General features: G+C 33.2%; 1 protein-coding gene across 7 annotated transcripts in view; it reads left to right on the top strand.

The window, feature by feature from the left end:
* MEF2C (myocyte enhancer factor 2C) overlaps window positions 1-21,567 on the top strand; it is a 391,548-nt gene that overhangs the window by 248,906 nt on the left and 121,075 nt on the right. For all 7 annotated transcript variants that reach the window (XM_053701486.1, XM_053701484.1, XM_053701483.1 and 4 more), the window contains one exon: window positions 14,732-14,935. In XM_053701486.1, coding sequence (XP_053557461.1) covers window positions 14,732-14,935 — 204 coding nt within the window. The remainder of the gene's footprint in view (window positions 1-14,731; window positions 14,936-21,567) is intronic.

Here is a 21,567-nt window from a genome sequence, read left to right as displayed (position 1 = left end):
GTTTTGTTCTTTATTTAGCATTTTTCTATATTTCTCTAACACCTGAGATATGAGAGCTTCAATTCAGTGTTTTAAATCCCAAGACAAATGCCTGTAGTGCAAAAAATAAAAAGACCTCATATCCTTTTTTTACCTTCAAAGTATTTTTTTTTTATCTTATGGATTCGGAATAAAATACAGTAATTGGGAGGTAGATTTTTTTTTTGTGTCATCTATTACTTTTGCTGTTGCTCAAAGTTTTGTCTTATACGCTGTAACATAAGACGCCTCTAACATCGCCCTTGATCCTTTGTTTAATGGATACGTGTCTATCATGTAGATAAAACGCACATCAAATATTATAGTCTGAAACCTTTTGGATATATGTCTTCATTTTATTAGGAGAAAAAATAGCAACATTACATATATAAAATAGCACAAGAACGATCTGATTTTTGGGATGTGTTGAAAATTAACCAGCCTTTACCTTTTTGTCCTCAGTCAAGAAATGATTATTGTGGCCCTAAGGGAAAGAAAAGTTGGAGGCGTGTTTCAGAACTGAAGTCATGGTGAAGAGGAAGAAGTTACTCTTTTCCTGTTTTGACAGGAAATTGAGACAAATGTGCTTCCTGACTATTCTCTTGTTAAAGAATAAAGTTTTTATTGACCTTTAGGTCATGCACATTTCAGAGCAATCAAATCTGTTAGACTTGACAGCCTAAATATTTACCTTGTCTCTGAAGAAAACTGCTTGATATCCCTTAAAGGGACATTGTACATTGTCAGGCATATGATAGAACTATAGTACAAATGTTAAAATATTTTACCTTAAAAGTTAAATAAAGGCATTTAAATTTAACACTATTTCCAGTGATTTAAATTAAGTGCCTATGTGTTGTCAATCATGGGTATCTGCCAGTCTAATTGTGTTTTAGTAAATATAAATAAAAATATAATATAAATATGTGCAAAACTACATAACAGTAAGTAGAACATATTTCACTGAGTTGGTCTCTCTTATTATATTAAAGGGACAGTCAACACCAGAATTTTTGTTGTTTAAAAAGATAGATAATCCCTTTATTACCCATTCCCCAGTTTTGCATAACCAACACTGTTATATTAATACACTTTTAACTGCTGTGACTATCTTGTATCTAAGCATCTTCTGACCTCCCCTAATCACATGACTTTTAGTTATTATCTATTGACTTGCAGTTTAGCCAATTAGTGCAGTGTCTGCCACAACCCACGGGCATGATTACAATGTTATCTATATGGTTTACCTGAACTACTCTCCCCTGTTGTGAAAAGCAAATACAAAAACATGTGATTAGAGGCGGCCTTCAAGGGCTTAGAAATTATCATATGAGCCTTCCTAGGTTTGCTCTCAACTAGAATACCAAGAGAACAAAGCAAAATTTTTGATAAAAGTAAATTAGAAAGTTGTTTAAAATTACATGTCCTGAAAAATAAAAAAAAATTTTGGCCTTGACTGTCCCTTTAAGGCCAATCCCCTTTCTTTTTCTGTAAGTGTTTTTTAAATTATATATATAGTAACACAATATGAAAGTTTTTTTCTGCTAAGACATTTTATTTTTTATTTTTGTTTATTATAAAACATGGTCATATTTGTCATTAGCTAAATAGACAGCTACCTATGGAAATATATATATATATATATATATATATATATATATATATCAAAATAACAAGAGTATTGAATTGAGCAATGATACTTTTTTTATTGGACTTACTATACATTTATAAGATAAGCTTTCGGAAGAGTATCTTCCTTTTTCAAGTCTGAAGCAATACTGACCAATTTGATGGAATTTACAGATTATATCTTAAAACACAGGCTAAAAAGACAAAGTGTTACAGAGGTCTGAATGCAGGGGGAGGAGGGGGTGTCGTAAAAATCATATGGGGGTTTAGGAGACAGGCAGATAGTTATTTATTTATTTATTTATTTATAAAATATTTTACCAGGAAGGATACATTGAGATTTCTCTCGTTTTCAAGTATGTCCTGGGTCCACAAGACATTGCATTGATAACATAGGGTACAATAAAATACAAAAAACAATAATAATACACAATATATGAAAAAAAAAAAAGAACATAGAACAGGTATTTAGATAGATAGTGTCAGTAAAAGATAACAGGCAGGGGAAATATATGGATATACACAAAGCATATACTGACATAAAGTTATATATCAACATAGAATCAATATGAATAAAGATGGTAAATTAGGTATACAGGGGAATATAAGATACTCAAAAAAGGAGAAAGGAAAGAATGAAACAAAGGGGAATAATAATAATGAATAAAGTGTGGACATAGACTTACCTGCGTACCTATGCATAGAGAGTGTGGAATATACAATGCAATTGACTACAGTATATGAAAAGTACATTACAACATATTTTGATAATGGGTTAAGAAACCAGAGTCCACATTTAGTCCAGAATTTAGCAAGTTGAAGTGCATTATCATTTTCATTTCAAAGGTTTTTCTTTCCATGGCGTTTTTGAAGTTGCCTCTGAGAATCTTGATTTTGAGGTTTTGGATGGAGTGGTCAGGTTGGGTGAAATGGTGACCAACAGGGGTACAGTATTTTGTTTCACAGTGGTTTTTGATTGAGTGTCTGTGTAAGTTCATCCGAAGGTACACTTTTTGGCTTGTTGGAGCAGGCATAACATTTTTTGGCTCATGTAGAAGAAAAAGTATACCGCTACTTTAATAACAGAACTAAAAATCCGGCCCTGTTATTGATAATGTGGTAATTTTCATAAATTATTCTTATCTATCTTATAGTCAACCTATGGAATACATTTTTTTTTACTTTTCATGTGAACAATATAAATAGATCCTAATAGTCAAACTGGATCTCCAGTTAACATCTGAAAATAGTGTTTGTTAGCTACACAGTGCTTTTATTATATATTCTGTAATAAATTGAGATTCTTTATCTGAATCATGAAACTTAAAGGGACAGTTTACTCAAAAAATGTCTTCCCTTTAATTTGTTCCTAATGATCCACTTTACCTGCTGGTGTGTATTAAATGGTTTACAAGTATTTCCATTACCCTTATATTGACATTTGAAATAGTTTATTTAGCCTTTGGTATCTCCACCCATCCTGAAAGTTTTTGGCCTTGAGGCCAAGCTGTGTAAACACAGTCAGTAGAAGAAATTACACTCCCAGTGGGGTATGGAAGAGATAAGGTAATAAAATGTTAATTTTCCATTGTTCTCTCCAAGTATTGGTGTTTGGTTTATAGACAGATATAAGATAAAGAAGCAGGTATATTTACCCAATGTGATAAAGTAATGAGATCTGATTATACCTACAAGCTCAACCCATTTTATTAGGTTGTGGCTTCAAAACACAAAATCAGCTATTTCATATATACAAATAAACCTTAAAAAAGCAAATCTCATACATATTATACTCTGAAGCTGGTAAAAAAGTAATTGGCACCACATTAAGGGAAAAACTATTTTATAGTATACTCTCTTTTTAATTTTTACTTTAGATGCACTTTAACAGTTGGTGGTACCAAATAAAATCTCTCCTAAAATGTATGAATATTGTTGATGTTTTTTTATAATTTTTTAAGTTAGCCATTGGAAAGCTCTCTAACCCCAGTTATTATTTCTAAGAGTATTTAGTCACATGCTAAATTATATTAACAACTACTATAAACTTGATCTAACAACAACAAGAAATCACAGTAGCAGATTTACTATTACAAACTGTAAACAAAGAATTAGAAGATTAGTCATATATTCAGTTGTATAAGACTTTAGTAATTTTAGGTGAGGAGGTGACATGAATGTCAAGAATCCTCTTATGGTCAATTATTTCTCTCTGTAATCAGACCTCAAGTCTGCCATATGTTTTTCTCAGGGTCAGGGACCAGTTTTTTAAAGGGACATTCAAGTCAAAATTAAACTTTTATTATTCAGATAGAGCATGCAATTTTAAACCACTTTTTAATTCACTTCTATTATCTAAATGTGCACAATCTTTTTATATACACACTTTCTGAGGCATCAGCTCCTACTGAGCATGTGCAAGATCCACAGGATATCCGTTTATGCATTTTGTGATTGGCTATGGTTGTCACATGATTAAATGAGAGGGAAAAATAGAACTAAGTTTAAAATGTGTCAGAAAGAAATCTACTACTCATTTGAAATTTAAACTTAGTGCTTTTGTATTGTCTTTTTATTATGCATTTACTGATAATACAATTCTCCTGTGTTTAGTAGTCCTTTAAAGGGACACTAAACCCATTTTTTTTCTTTAATGATTCAGATAGAGCATGCAATTTAAAGCAACTTTCTAATGTACTCCAATTATCAATTTATTTTCCTTCTCTTGCTATCTTTATTTAAAAAGTAGGAATATAAAGCTTAAGAGCCGGCCCATTTTTTGTTCAGAACCTAGGTTATTGCTTATTGGTTTGCTAAATGTAGCCACCAATAAGCAAGTGTTATCCAGGGTTCTGAACCTAAAATGGGCTGGCTCCTAAGCTTTAAATTGCTGCTTTTTAAATAAAGATAGCAAGAGAACGAAGTAAAATTGATGGTAGGAGTAAATTAGAAAGTTGCTTAAAATTGCATGCTCTATCTGAATCATGAAAGAAAACATTTTGGTTTAATATCCCTTTAACTGTGCAGTATAGGTTCTTTCTCTCTGTGTAACCCAATTTGTAGTTTTGCATCTAGAACTTAAGCGCCGTCTTCAAATGGGAGCACCCACATGCACACTTGTACACACAAATATGCACACACTCAAATTTACACATCACTTACACACACATATACACACACAGACATGCATACATTCACACACATACACACATGCATAAATGCACACACACACTGAAATTTACACTTACGCACGCATACACACAATATAAATATGGTAACTTGCTTCCTCCTTTTTGTGTTGTAATCTTATTTAAAATAAACTGAGTAATTCTTTAATTTTGTACTTTTTATATGAAACTCACATTGTGCAAATTTAAAAAAAAATAATGGATACTTTACTAATAAATCTAATAATACTTTTTATGTATGGTAATAGCAACCACAGAATTTGCATAAACTAGAAACATACTTAAAATTTTTATTGCTGTAGTAAAGTTTTGAAAATATTACATTTCTTTATCATGGAAACCTAGTTTAACTTTATGACTATTAAAACAAATCAAAAGAAGGCGCCCATAGTGTAGCATATTCTTGGACAACAGGATGTAGTAAAAAGTGTATATAAATTTCACTCACATTTGACGAAGCACTTTTAAGTGCAATAAACACAGGCTAGATATTCAAGAGTAGTCTGGCTAACTCGCCTCCCGTATCAGGAACCAGAGCAGAGGTCTCCTTCTCCTCGGCTGGCTGATGTGGATGGATCCGGTAGTTTTGAGAAATGCTAGTTATTCAAACCGCATAGATTGTTCTCAGGTATTCTCAGTTGAAAGCTAAACCTAGAAGGTTCATATGCTAATTTCTTAGTCCTTGAAGGCCGCCTCTTTTCTGAATGCATCTTGACAGTTTTTCACCACTATAGCTTGTTAGTTAATGTTTGTCATAAAGATAACACTTTGCTCACGCACGTGGAGTTACCTAGGAGCCAGCACTGATTGGCTAAAATGCAAGTCTGTCAAAAGAACTGAAATAAGGGGGCAGTTTTCAGAGGCTTAGATACAAGATAATCACAGAGGTAAAAAGTGTATTAATATAACTGTGTTGGTTATGCAAAACTAGGGAATGTTTAAAAAAGGGATTATCTATCATTTAAAACAATAAAAATTCTGGTGTAGACTGTCCCTTTAAGTGTGCCTCACCTTTAAATTTCAGAAGCTTCCAGCTTTAAACAAACCAATGTTTTCTTGATATTTTTGTGCTGTGGGCTTTAGGACTTCCATGGTGAGAAGTTAAGATGGTGAAATTTGAGGTTTCACTTCAACAGACACCATACTGTATATAGACAGGCTACATACAGTACTGTGGGCAGCAACAAGTCTGATTTGGAAATAGTTTGGTACCAAGCAAAATATTTTTATATTAGGATATTTAACCATTTGGCTGTCAGAGAGTACTCAAAGGATGTTAACAAATGTTGGCAGTACTAAAAAAAAGGCATCTATGTGCAAGAATATTCTTGATTAAAGGAACATAAACATATATGAAGAAAAGGCTCTATTGCTTGCATAAAACTATGTGTTTCTAACCTTATCAAAGAAGTTAAACACATAGTTAAATTCAGCTTCACAGCAGCAATGCATTACTGTTATATAGTTGAACACATCTGGTGAGCCAAAGAAAAAAAGGCGTTTGTGTGCAATAACCAGCTAGCTCCTAGTAGGCAGTGCAGTGCTGTTCCTTAGTCTACCTAGATCTGAATTTCAAGAAAAGATACCAACAGAACAAAGTAATTTTGATAAAAGTAAAATAAAGTATCTTAAAATTGGACTGAACATGTCCTCTTAATGTTTTAATTTGTAGATATTAAAAATTTTAACACAAAAAAGATAACTAGAACTGATATTTAGCAAGATCATTTTTTGTTCTTTTGCACATTGAGGTGTTGGATCTGATTGTTTATTAGGGTCTATAGTCATTGCATTTTGATCTAATTTAAAGTGACATCTCAAAATGTAATTTCCAATAAATGTTTAAAAGAACTTCAAACTGAAATGGAACAAGTGTATTTCAGTTTTGAAAAGAAACATTTTTCCAGTGCACATCTATTAGCAAAAATGCTTCTAGTAAAACTCTGTTTCATTGACAGCTCTTTCTCTATACAGAATATTTGTATATAAGCATCACATGCACCCTCATTCAAACACCAAACCTGTGGAGAGAGATTGTGGTGATATTTTCGCTATTTATGCATTAGAGCAGACGCGTTGTTTGAATGAGGTTGCACAAGACTCATGTACATATGTTCCTTGTACTGGAAAAACTTGATTTTTACTACTACATATATATCACAGAAATGTTTTTATTCAACATTGAAATATTGAGTTTTATGCCCTTTAATTATGCATAGTTATACTTCCCCCAAAGAGGCTGTAGTGCATACTGCAATATTCAGAACTGCAACATCTGTATTTTCTGGTTTAAAAAACAAAATCATACATAAATTGCTCAGCCTAGCAATTTAATGTTATTTTTCATATATCTAATTTTCTGTTCTGGACCATATAAACATTATGAATAATCATTTCAGATTATAGATATACTTCAAACTTCCATGGATGGCTTTGGGAGTCTATTACTTGCAACTTGCTGCAGCTAAAACTACATATATGGGCAGTTTGGCTAAATACTGGCATGATCCATTTCTTTCCACCCACAAAGAAAATTTCCATCATTCTGTTGCAAAAAACTTCTGCAAAAAGGACGGAAATTGAAATGTACTTCAGTTTTTTGCACAAGGAAATAATGACTTTTGTTTAAGTGTCAACTCGTTTTTGTTTTACTTTTAATGACCATTGATATCAAAATACTTTTTAGTAAAGAAATCATCTTAAAGGACCAGTCAACACAATAGATTTGCATAATCAACAAATGCAAGATAACAAGACAATGCAATAGCACTTAGTCTGAACTTCAAATGAGTAGTAGATTTTTTTTCTGACAATTTTAAAAGTTATGTCTTTTTCCACTCCCCCTGTACCATGTGACAGCCATCAGCCAATCACAAATGCATACACGTACCATGTGACAGCCATCAGCCATTCACAAGTGCATACACACTTATTCTTGCACATGCTCAGTAGGAGCTGGTGACTCAAAAAGTTTAAATATAAAAAGACTGTGCACATTTAGTTAATGGAAGTAAATTGGTAAGTTGTTTAAAATAGCATGCTCTATCTGAATAATGAAAGTTTAATTTTGATTGAGTGTCCCTTTAACTGGTTTACATAAACTATATATATATATATATATATATATATATATATATATATATATATATATATATATATATATATATATATATATATATATATATGAAAAAGTTACCATTAAGAAATTGATTCAAATTTAAAAATATATTATACAGTTAAGAAGATAGTGCTATTTTAAAAGCTTATGAGAAATGAATATTAGATATTGTTGTTTGTTATATGTACTGTAGAAAAAGTAGTTTTGTTTGTTACTTTGTGAATAGACATGTTCTAAAAGGTAATGAAAGAGGGCATTGAAGACTCTTTCGATTAATATGAAAAACTCAGGACTGCAAAAACAACTAATTAATTGGTCTTATTAACTTTAACTAATTCTGGTTTAAATATATTTTGTTTGAGTTCTAAACAGCAAGTAGTAAATTAAAGGGAGAGTAAAGTCATGATTAGACATTCATGATTTAGGCAAAGCATACAATTTTAAAAAAACTTTACAATTTACTTCTATTATTTAATTTGCTTCCTTCTCTTGTTATCCTTTGCTGAAAGATTTATCTAGCTAAACTCAGGAGCAGTAAATAACCTAGGTTCTAGCTGCTGATTGGTAGCTGCATATATATACCGATTGTCATTGGCTCACCCATGCGTTTAGTTAGAAACCAGTAGTGCATTGCTGCTCATTCAACAAATGATACATTGAGAATGAAGGAAATCAGATCATAGAAATAAACTGGAAAGTTATTTCAAATTGCATGTTCTACCTAAATCATGAAAGAAAAATTTGGGGTTTCATGTCCCTTTAAAATAAAATATAATGACTTGAAAATATTTTGGTAAGCAAACTTCATTGTTGTGTAATCAATGTTAAATCTTAAATAAAATGTTAAATCTTATGGCCAGATTATGAGTTTACGAGCAAGCAAAAGGTGGTTTATTGCATCTGTTTGCGAGCATCAGGTGTAGCGCTCGTATTACAAGTTAAAAGTAAACATGATCGCTTCAGCGTAATTAAAGTTAACGCTCCTTGGGATAGGGCATCCTCAGAGCTCCGGTTAACTGTTTTGCAAAACAAAAAAGTGTTAAAAAACACATAAAAAAACCCCATTACAAAGTATAATTACACTCATAATCACACTATCTAATAATAATTATTTTAAAAAATTGCATCTTCCGTGGAACATTCCAAGCAACTGTATATGTTATTAAAAATGTTTTACTAGATCAGAACCTTCCATTTTAAAATTGTGTATGTCCCTATAAATCAACCACAAATGCTAACAATATTATTTGTTATGCTACCATTAAACAAACTGTTGTTTTCCCTCTTTCAAACCACATCAGTGGAAAAAGTGTTTGTGCCCACATTCATGCGCACTAACACCCGAAATGAGGGATGTGATTAGGGTTACCTATATTAACAGGCACACAGTTATGCAAAGTAAGTAGCCTAGGAAAGCTGTGTTATCTAGGTATAGGTCTTTATTCTCAGTGTTGCCTATATTTGTAAAATATGCTTCCATTCCCAAGGCGTTCAACGTGTCTTTCTTGGCAAGTTATCAGCTCATTAGCATTTCAACTCTCAGATGTTTTTTCTACACTTCAAATTATTTGCTTATTAATCTTTATTTATTTGGCAGAACATTTTCTTATTGTACTGTTGCTCAAATACAACTATAACTTAAATACCAGTTAAAATAAACTTCAGAGCAACAATGCTCTACTGGCCCATAGCTGAACACAGCAAGTGAGACAATGACAGGAGATATGTGTGTAGTCACCAATCACCAACCATGTCCAGCTATGGCCCAGCAGTGGATTGCTGCTCTGGAACTGATTTATACTATGTGTTTACCCCCTTTGTAGCCAAATGTGTAAACACATTTATATGCAAGCTACAGTTCTTTAAGAATGCTCTAAAACATACATATTTTTTAGAGTTACTGCCTTTTTAACAAATACATATGAAGCAAACATGATTATAAATAAGAATATTTTATTTAAATGTATTTATGTAAATAAATAATCATTTTAAATCCTGTAGAATTTGGACTAAATGTAATGTTTTTTACTCTTATGTTAGCTGTTCAATACAGTTTTGAGGAACATTTAGTTTACAGTTTTGGTAATAAGGGTGAAATCTCCTTAAGCTAGAAGGGATAAACGCTCAGACGGTAGGCATGTGGGAGCTGCTCTTTTGAGTGGTTACAGACCTGCTGACTGGGTTTAAAATGCTTACATAATCCTATGGCATTACCAGCTGGCATCCAAACTTCTACTGGGGTGGCAGTCGGTTTTAGATTGCAGTTGGAATGTAACCATTTTAAACAAACCTTTAAACTACAGACAGTGGAATCTCTCTTTTCTTCAGTGTTGCAGCATATGCTGAGCACCTTATACTTTCCTGCTTGTTCTGGTTTCAGTGCATTGCTTCACAAAATAATCTTTGATTGTTCAGCACAGAAAATATTACTTTGAGCTGTTTGTTTGCAAGTGAGTGCCCTGTTATGGTTTATTACTGTAAATTAAAGGGGTCAAACAACTTTCCAATTTACCTCTATTATCACATTTTCAGCAGCACTATTTCCTGTCATCTCTTCAACAAAGAATACTAAAAGAACAAAGCAAATTTGATAATAGAATTAAATTGGAAACTTTTTTTTTTAAAAATGGTATCCTCTATCTGAACCATTAAAGAAAAATGTTGGGTTTATGTCCCTTTAATTTGAGATTTTTTTTATAAATGTATGATTTCTGTGATGCAGTTAAAATGTTGGTGGTTTAGAAGTTGCCATTATTAACCACTCAGACATCTTTTTCTACTGAGAAAGTGCTTTGCATTGCTCATGAATTTGCTATACCCCTCTATTCTAACAGTACTATGTTTCCAGTGTAATAAAAGGAGTGTGTGTGTGGTAAATGCACTGAGCAGGGGAATATGACGGTGCTTTATAGATAAATAATAAATAATAATGTTCATATGCACAGAAAAGCAACATCAGGGGTAATAATGTGCTTTAGATCACGCCATGTTGCCAACAATAAATAGGATCTGTGTTTTCCTCTTTTTCAGTTTACAATCAAATGTCAAAAAGTGACATATTCTAAAGCAAAAATCACATGTTCTAAGTAGTTAATTAGTCATTTTTTTGCATTACTGAAGCATGCACTTTATTTTAAATAGGTCATTGCAGCTCCAGGGACATAAAACCCTTATTTTTCTTCCATGATTCGGGTAGAGAATGTGATTTCCAACAACTTTCCTATTCACTTCTAGTATCTAAAGTATTTTGTTCTTTTGATCTCCTGTGTTGAAAGGTATACCTAGGTAGACTTAGGGACTGCTGATTGGTGGCTGTGCATATATGACTCATGTTATTGGCTCACCTGATGTTTTCAGCTAGCTCCCAGTATTTCATTGCTGCTTCTTCAACAAAGTATATTAAGAAAACAAAACACATTAGATAATAGAAGTAAAATGAAAAGTTGATTGAAATTGGATTCTCTATCTTAATCATTAAAGAAATGTCCCTTTAAAAGGACACGGTGCGACCACTGCTTCTGATTGGCTCACTGACCTACAATGCTTGCAGCTCTTATGGGGGGCTTTAAACCCATAAAGCTTGTATCAGTAATGCAAAAATGATGTGCTCTAACAATGTACAGTTTGCCTTAGAATTCTATTTAAAATGGTTTATACAAATGAGATACAATATGCTGAACACAATGTATTAGAACACATTTAAGTTAGTTAATTCGAACATTAAGCTTAAAATAAATATCTTGATTCACATAGTTATTTATTTATTTTTTACAGTAGGTGACACCCCCAAGTTGTGACTTCAGTATGAAAAATCAGCCAGGGTGTCACAAGACAAAAAGCTTGAGGCCACTGCCATGTGCAAACAGTGTAGACTTGCTAAAGAGAAGTTGTAAAATTGGGGGAAGGCAAGTTGTCTTACATTGTAAAGAATATATTGACAAAGGAAACCGCAAGCAAAATGCATAAATATATTGTACATTTTGTTTGTAAAAAAATTATTTTACTTAGAAATTTGTTACATTTTGTATCATCTATCCCAGTACTATTCACTTTGGTGTGTGGTGTGTGTATGTGTGTGTGTGTGCTGTATGTATGTGTGTGTGTGCGTGTGTGAGTGTGTGTGGTGTCTGTGTGTGTGTGCTGTATGTATGTGTGTGTTTGCGTGTGTGAGTGTGTGTGGTGTCTGTGTGTGTGGTTTGTGTGTGTGTGTGTGTGTGTGTAGTGTATGTATGTGGCGTGTGTGTGCATGTGTGTGTGTCTGTATGTTTGTGTGTATGTGCATGTGTGTGTGTGTGGTGTGTGTATGTGTGTGTGTGTATGTGTGTGTGGTGTGGTGTGTGTGATAGGTGTATGTGTGTGGTGTGTAAGTTTGGTTTGTGTGTGTGTGTGTGGTGTGTGTGTGTTTGGTTTATCTGTGTGTGTATGTGTGTGTGTGTGGTGCGTGTAATATGTGTGTGTGTGTGGTGTGTGTGTGTTTGGTTTGTGTGTGTGGTGTGTGTATGTGTAGTGTGTGTGTGTGTGTGTGGTATTGTATATGTGTGTGTTGTGTGTGTGTGTGTGTGTGTGGTGTGTGTTTGTGTGGTGTGTGTGATATATGTATGTGTGTGTGTGTGTGTATGTGTTTGTGTGTATGTGTGTGTGTGTGTGTGTGTGTGTGTGGTGTGTGGTGTGTGTATGTGTTTGTGTGTGTGTGGTGTGTGTATGTGGTGTGTGTGTGTGGTGTGTGCGTGTTTTTGTGGTGTGTGGGATATGTGTATGTGTGTGTGTGGTGTGTGTGCGTATGTGTTTGTGTGTGTGTTTGTGGTGTGGTGTATGTGTGTGTGTTATTGGGTATGTGTGTGTGTGGTATTGTGTATGTATGTGTGTGTGTGGTATTGTGTATGTGTGTGTGTGGTATTGTGTATGTGTGTGTGTGTGCGTATGTGTTTGTGTGTGTATGTGGTGTGTGTATGTGGTGTGTTGTATGTGTGTGTGTATGTGTGTGGTATTGTGTATGTGGTGTGTGGTATTGTGTATGTGTATACACACACATGCAAATATACATATTATCACAGAGAACACAAGCTGTAACAATGCTGCAGATTTGTATGTTGGAGTAGTCATCTGTACTCCTATTTTTTTATAAGAAGGAACAAGTACCTAAAATGATTGCCTTAAAGCTTTGTTGCTGTCTGATCACCATAACAACGTGCTCTCTTGTTTGAAACATAACATTAAAATACCATAGTATCTGAGGTTTGGGAATGATTCCAATAAATATATACATATTTTATTTAGTGAGCTATCTGTTTTGTACCAGAAGAACATATCGACCCTTCTGGCTCAGAAACAGTTTTAGTCATTTAAATAGGGACTGCATATTCCTCACGTTTTATAAAAGCAAAATCAGTTTTTATCCGTTCCCCTAACAGTAATTATTGTTATACCCAAAATATATTGTAGATATAAAGTATTTTCAATGATATTATAAGTTAATAATTATTTATTTCTTTTTAAAGGTGAGACTGTAACACTTATAATTACTCTGTTAGAAACAGTACCATTGAACATTGTGCACAGCGGTCCTACGGTTTGGTATTTCACGCTAAACATACAATGAAAATTAACAAGACATGAAACAATATTTTTTTCTTTCATTATTCAGATGGAGCATACAATTTTGAACAACCTTCTAATTTAATTCTATTATCACATTTTCTTCATTCTCTTGGTATCATTTGTTGAAAAACAGGGGCATAATCTCAGGGGCGTGCATGTGTCTGGAGCACTATATAGTAGTATTTACAAGAGCATTAGGTGGCAGCACTATTTCCTGTCATATAGTGCTCCAGACATTTGTCTAGGTATTTCTTCAACAAAGAATACCTTGTGGACTAAGAAAGTTTGAGACTATAAATAATAATTGTCATCACAATTTTTTTTTGGGGGGGGGGGGTTCATATTCCTTTAGATGTTGCTAAAAGCAATATTTGCAGTACGCACTTTAAAGGGACAGTATACACCAATGTTCATATAAATGCATGTAATAGACACTACTATAAAGAATAAGATGCACAAATACTGATATAAAAATTCAGTATAAACCATTTAAAAACTTACTTGGAAGCTCTCTGGTTAGCTCTGTTGAAAAGGCAGTAGGAAAGCCCACTGCAAGTGGGAAATAAGACCCTCCCTCTTCTTTTGCATATGAAAAGACTCTTTACACAAACAGATGCAAGCTGGAGAAGGTAGCTGACGGTATTCAAATAAAACTTTGGGGATTAGTTAGGAGTCTGAAAATAAGAAAAACTTGTTTAAAAAAACAAAACAAAAAACTTCATGGGCTATATAAATAGATCATCTGCAAAACATTTATGCAAAGAAAAAAAAATGAGTGTATAATGTCCCTTTAACTTTGCATAAGTTGAACCCTTGTCTTCTCATATAATTTCATGGTTTGCAAATACACCGGCTGCTACCATAATCACTGTTCTAGCCAATCCCTATTGCCATGTGGAAGCCACGCCCATATGATCCTAATTGCCTACAAATCGGCCCCTATTATATACACTTCATCCATATCCTGTCTGTTTTACAGAGTAGCCATCCCAGAAGCGCGCAATTTCTAATGTAAGCCTCACCGCTTTACACGTGGTCCTGATTCTTTATTAAAAAATTTAAGAGATATGTAAATATGCAAATAATCTTCAAAAATGTGTCGTTTGTAAATGTCATCAGAGATGTTTCAACATCTTTTTCACTTAATGTATCGCTTTTTTCCCTTTCCTTCTTTTACCAGGTGACATTTACAAAGAGAAAGTTTGGTTTAATGAAGAAAGCTTATGAACTGAGTGTTTTATGCGACTGTGAAATAGCACTAATCATCTTCAACAGCACCAACAAACTATTCCAGTACGCTAGCACTGATATGGATAAAGTTTTGTTGAAATATACAGAGTATAATGAGCCACATGAAAGTCGAACAAATTCAGACATTGTTGAGGTAAGGTCAAGCTATGTGTTTTTTTGTTTGTTTTTTTAATTTAATTAGGTGTTTTTGGACCACCTATAGGATCAGATTACATTTTATTAGTCTAAAAAGGATACAAAAATGCTTTGTATGCATCCATCATGTCAATGCCGCATGTTATCAATTTCTTTTTCTATTTTGATGATTGTAAAGTTGACAAACACAATGTTTTGCATTTTTAACCTAGATTAATTACGTAAAGGCTCATTTCCAACGACCTAAACATGTAAAGACTAATTTTACCTTCTGTGTTTACGAAATAATTATTTATATATTTTTTTAATTGTTGTTTTATTAAATATGATACATAATGGCCATTACTTGTACCTAAGAACCTTGTTTATCCATAAAGACGATGGAGCTCTGTCATCCTAAAAGATTTACTATTGACTTAATAGCTATGTTCTCTATAAAATTATTGCAATTATTAAGTCAAACATAAAACCCAAAAAGAGTGCTCAGTCTGCCTATCCTGACCACCTGAAATATGCATTAGGTGGGTTAGCAGCGGTGTGGATGGAAACAGATTGCAATAGTTAACAATGAAGGTCATTTATATATGGAAATGTGTGCCGTGTTCTCTGTAGGCAGCCTCTCCAGTAGGGATGAAAGGAGCTTTAATGAATCAATACCATGTCTCCAGCATTTTAACATATGTGCAAGATAATAGACTGTTTGCAAATAGTCATGAAATAGTGGTAAAGTTGTCCAAAGAGCCCTTTGGAGGAGTTATTAAGTGCCTGGAAGTGTCAAATTAATAAAGCCAAAAATTGTCTTGAAAAGCTGTTGAAAGCAAAAAACGCTGATCCTGATAGATTGTGATCAAGGCCATAATGAGCTTTCTCAGTCTAGGACCAAAACTTTAAGTTTGAAATCAATTTTAAAACCCCTGTTCCCACTTACATCCCCTCTGCCAAGTTCTTTTAGTTATTTTTTTCTGTAAAACAGCAAATCAAAAGCCTTACTGTTCACTCTGTTATAGAATATGTGAGTCAATACAATACAATTGCATAATTAACAAGTGTGTAATACACAAACAATTTCAAATTTTTCTTAAATTTGCCTATAAAAAGACTTCAAAATTTGAATTTGATCATGAATTAGATTGGAAAGTCTCTTAAGACTGCATACTCTATTTGTATCATAAAAGTTTAATTTTGACTTAAGTGTCCCTTTAAGAATTTATCCTTGCTAAATTTATTTGAAAGTTACCTTGTCTGCGAGTATTCAAATCTTCTGAGATAGTATTTATTGATTTATAGAAGATCAGTTTGATACAGCCAATCAAAAGCACTCACAGATTGTTTACATCCTACTGCATGCACAAATAGCACTTCAGACAGTGATCTTACTCTGCAGTATGGCCTAGGTAATGTATGCTTTGATTGGCAGTGCTTATCAAACCTTCATTAAAAAAAGAAATAAAACAATCTTAGTGTGGCAGACTACTGCTTGCATGGCAAGTAGCTTTAATATTTGTTATTTAAAATCTGTTCTGTATCTGATTTTATAGTATAATTCCATAACTGGAAATTATACATTTATATTAATGCAGCTCTTGTATGTCCTTTTAAAAATATGTTCCTTCTTTATTGGAGGTGTTGACATCATGCATATTATTAAATAATGATAAATTATTATTATTATTATTATTATCGGTTATTTGTAGAGAGCCAACAGATTCCGCAGCGCTAGATGCTAGGAGGGGCTGTGTGAGTAAGCAAATAGCTTAAAAAAAATGTTTTTTTTTGTTGGAAATATACAGTAGCAATTTAATAAAGTTGTATATATTTAAAAAAAAATGTGCTAGAAAAGATACTAAAATGTTTAAGTAGTGCACTTTTTTAAGTTCAGTGTCCCTTTAATATAAAATGACTGACATTTTACATGTATATCATATTTATCTAGCAATCAAGCTACTGAAGAGCAGACTCTTTATGCTAAAACTGTGGCTATAATTAAATGTTGAGCAGAGAGCAGGTGACTGATTCAGCATACAGCATGTGACATTGCATTCAAACCATGGTGCTTTACCACGTGTGTCAGGCAGAAAGCCGACAATCCCATTTTCTTGATTGCCTTATTTTGTATTAGCCTGTCAAGTCTTAAAAGCAAGTAGTGGGGTTTGGTGACCTGACTTGTGTCAAGTCATCTGTTGCAATGTTTTGAATGGGATTGAAGAAAAAATCCTTTATGTCAATGATTTTTAAAGGTCACTGAGTTAATGACTAGCTGTGAGGTTAATTAGATTTTAAAAGCCACTTCATATCAATTAAGGCTTGTGTCTTCAAAATTTCACTGTAAATAAGCGCTATAAGTATTTAGATCTGTCCACACCCTTTAAAACAAGAAATAACATTTGTGTCACTTGTTGGAAGACTTGGTGATTAAAAATAAATAATAATAATAATAAAAGTGCACTAATTTGCATATTTAGTGACATCATGAGAATAGTATACTTGTTCTACCTAAGACTCTGGGGCCACAATGTGATTGTTGGACTCGCTGTTCTCAATGAGCAGATGAGCATTGAGTATGACGTCTAAAGCGTGTGGAACCGCTCTACACGTCAATATTGTTTAGAAGAACTGTTTAAGGGGTCGGAATAAAGAAGCACTATGAGCTGTAAAATAAATCTAAATTATTAAATATATGTAAGTAGTTATCATCACATAAACTTTTGGATTTTGCACTTCAGTATACCTGTGGTTTACAATCACTTTAAACTGAAGCTGTGAGTATGTTTCATTAAAACAAAACAAATCTAGGACAAGGGGTTGTGATCTCAAGCTGAAGGGTAGTAATAATTTGAGGAAGAACTTCTTCACAGATAGGGTGGTTGATTCTCGGAATAAACTTTTTATTAGAGGTGGTAACGACAAACACTGTGGGGGACTTCATAAATGCCTGGGATTAGCATAAGGCTATGTTGGGCCTATTGTTCTTATCTGCTGTCAAAATCTATGTCCCTATGTTCCTATTATAACTTGGAAAAGAAATAGTTTCTACGTTCTTTACCATTGTTCAGTGATGTTTTCATGATTTATGCAGCATTATTGACAGAATTGTAAAACTGGAATTTATTTCCCTGTGGTTATAATTTCATAAAGTTCATTGAAGAGTTTATCCACATTTTAAGCATGACATTTCTCTTCATATCTTGGAGTTATACAGTAAAGAGGCTACTGCCAAAGAACACAAAACCATTGGATTTGCTTTATAAAATCACTCTATGTTGTCAAATCATTTTTTTCACACTAAATGACAAGGATATACACTAACGTTTTCTAAAGACTACTCAAGAAATGTGTGCACTGCTTTGTTTGTTATCTTTATGCAAGTTAAGTGAAAGTAGTGTTTTTAAATTCATAGTTTGCATCAGCAATGCAAAACATATGACTGAATTTTTTTTGCCAACTATGCATTGTTTTGCAGCCCAAGGACATACACCTTGAAAATCCTCTTGTCAAATTTAAACCAGCAACTACTCTGATCAATTTTTTTACAGTCAAAGGGCCATTCTAGTCCAAAAAATGACATGCTCTAATTCGTTAAAGCATGTTATTTTAAGACTATTGATCCTACACTACTGTGCGTTTAACCCCTGCAACACAGTGCTTCACAGGTTCCGAGCAGCACTTTTACTGTGTGTTTAACCTTTTTGCAGGGGTTAAACTCACAGTAGTATATGGTTGTTAGTCTTAAAATTACATTCTCTAATGAATTAGAGCATTTAATTACTTTAATATTATGGTCCTTTAGGTTGGTATATTTTTTTTTTGTTGATTACATTTTGGTGAAACCCAAATTTATAATTTAATGTCACTTTTATCACAATGCAGTTTCACAGAGCAGTTAAACCTATTATCACATGAGCAACTAATAAAAAAGTAATATCCTTTTAATTAAACCACATTAAATAAACATATGCTTGCTTTATGCAGTTTCTATTTCTAAATATATATAAATCTTGATAATTCTGTAAATGCTGGTTATGCAATAACCTGAGCCAGTACAATTCTAGTGAAAATTCTTACAACCATAGTGTTGTGAGTCGCAACAAATTGCATAACATGTTTTGTTTGACATTCAAGGGTTACACTGGGTAGCATTGGTGTTAGTGCTCTCATATGGTTTATTTGCACTTTCCTTGTCACTCTTAGTTATTATTGTGATAATAAATATGTGAGAAGGACCTTCGGTTCTACCACTGGTTGGATAAATATGTACAATAATTTTCTAACAAAAGTAAAGGTATTTTTGCCTAAACTATATACATTTTTTAAATTAGCAACTTTTATCAACATTCATTTGATTTCAGTGTTTAGCAACTCTCTAAAAGTAACTATGAAACTTTTGCACTGCTGCTTTTTCTCTGTCTGAAGAGATCTTAAAGGGACACTGAACCCAAATTGTTTCTTTTGTGATTCAGAAAGAGCATGCAATTTTAAGCAACTTTATAATTTACTCCTATTAGCAAATTTTCTTCATTCTCTTGTTATTTTTATTTGAAATGAAAGAATGTAAGTTTAGATGCCAGCCTATTTTTGGTGAATAACCTAGGTTATTCTTGCTGATTGGTGGATAAATTAATCGACCAATAAAACGTGCTGTCCAGAGGTCTGAACCAAAAAAGAAGCTTAGATGCCTTCTTTTTCAAATAAAGATTGCAAGTGAACGAAGAAAAATGGATAATAGGAGTAAATTAGAAAGTTGCTTAAAACTGCATGCTCTATCTGAATCACGAAAGAAAAAATTTGGGTTCAGTGTCCCTTTAATAAAAAGGGTTCCAATAGTCTCACATGTTTCTTCAGAAAAACTGTTATAACCTTGAATATACCCTTGGAAGTATGAACATTTTACTTTTAGCTTTTGAACTACCTATAATATTTTTCTTCCTTTGTTAAATTCTCCCCCTCACATGACTTAACACTTTTGAGGGGGCTGGGTGTGCATATTGCTCATGTTTTATGGCTATTTTGATCTCAAGGGGGAGGCTTGCAAGCTATCTTCAAGTGTCAGGTTTCTATTAAAACCAGATTTTGAGGATTGACGTCCACAGTTGTGTAATGCACTGACGCAATGATAAACTCATAAACATGCCCATAAATATTGATACTTGTGAAGAACTGTCCCTTTACCTGAGATTTATTTAATTTACTCTTTTCAGACTTGGAATATGTAACTGTATTCCCTGTAGAATGCCATTCCATTTGTTCACGTGCTAATTATAGTACAGTTATTATTATTATACAAATCATAGTTCTGGAATTTTTTGGCTCAGTGGTGGGACTCTTATACTTTTATAAAACTTTATTACACACAGACACACACACATATCTGTAGGGCACATCTTGTGATAAATAATACAGTAAAAGAAGTTCCTTCCAAAAATAGCAGGAAATTTAAGAAGTAAACTGATAAATAAATTATGTGGTTTTTTTTTTTTAATCAAATTCTTAAAATCTGCTTCTCCCTTGAAATTTGCTACTAAATTTGCGTATGCATTCAATTACATAATCACACTCCACATATGTTTCAAAAGAATGTGTGGAATGCGATTACGTAAATATAAGCATGCCCACATAGTTCGGTTGCAAATTTCGATGGAGAAGAAAATGAGTCCTCGCATTCCTTTTTCAAGTGGCCATATACATGCACGCATGCGTAGTAACATTATGTGGTATTAAATTTCGATGAAGACATTATTTTAGCACATCTGTTGATACACAGTAGCAGGGCACTCTTTAAAAAAAATATATTAACTTTAATGTTTTAAAATAAGTTATCCGTCAAAATTTGCTACAGCATGTTAGAGCGCATGTGCTCATGTGCGTGACCACTTTCATGATGAATGTGGCGAGTAATTTTCCTTTCTGTCGAAATTTCCTACCAAACGATGTGTGCATGCTTGCATTACATCATCACATTCCACACATTTATTTGAAACAAACGTGGAATGGAGTGACTTAATTGTGCGCATGCGTAAATCGTGGTAGCAAATTTCGATGGGGAAGCACCGGATGAGTAAGAAATTTGGCTTTTTTTCTATCTTTACCGTTAAATGGAATAGAAACTTTTGTATCTGGCCTAGTAACATTTTATTTCAATCATCTATTGTGTGATATCATATTTATAAAGTCAGAGCATATGATCTTGTTTTCCATATAACTCAAAATTGGCTATTACTTAACATTACTTTTTATATTTTTTGCTTTCTTAGTTTACAGTTATACAACTGTTGCTACTTTCAAAATCATACTTGGCTCAGAGTATGGAAAATCATGCTATATGACTATGTAATATTCTCATATGGTAATTGTACTAAAGTCTTTATTCCAGTCTGGTCAGAGAAGAATGCTCTTTGTTTTCATTGACAGTGTTACACATAGTAACAGCTTGTTGTATTTTAGTCTCTTTGCCTGAGGGAAGGTTTATTTTTAAATCACTGAACTCTGAATTCTCTTTATTTTTCCAAGATTGGAAGCAGCTGAAATGCTTGAAGTTACAGGTTGGAATCTTGTTTTACAATACGTGAAGGGAAGTTCTGATACCTCCCCCTTTTGTTTTTTTTCCTAATAAATGTCTCTTAACGGGTAGTCATC

The sequence above is a fragment of the Bombina bombina genome, chromosome 2 (genome assembly GCF_027579735.1).
Source record: "Bombina bombina isolate aBomBom1 chromosome 2, aBomBom1.pri, whole genome shotgun sequence".
NCBI classification, from domain to species: domain Eukaryota; kingdom Metazoa; phylum Chordata; class Amphibia; order Anura; family Bombinatoridae; genus Bombina; species Bombina bombina.
This window is presented reverse-complemented; position numbering and strand designations above follow the sequence as displayed.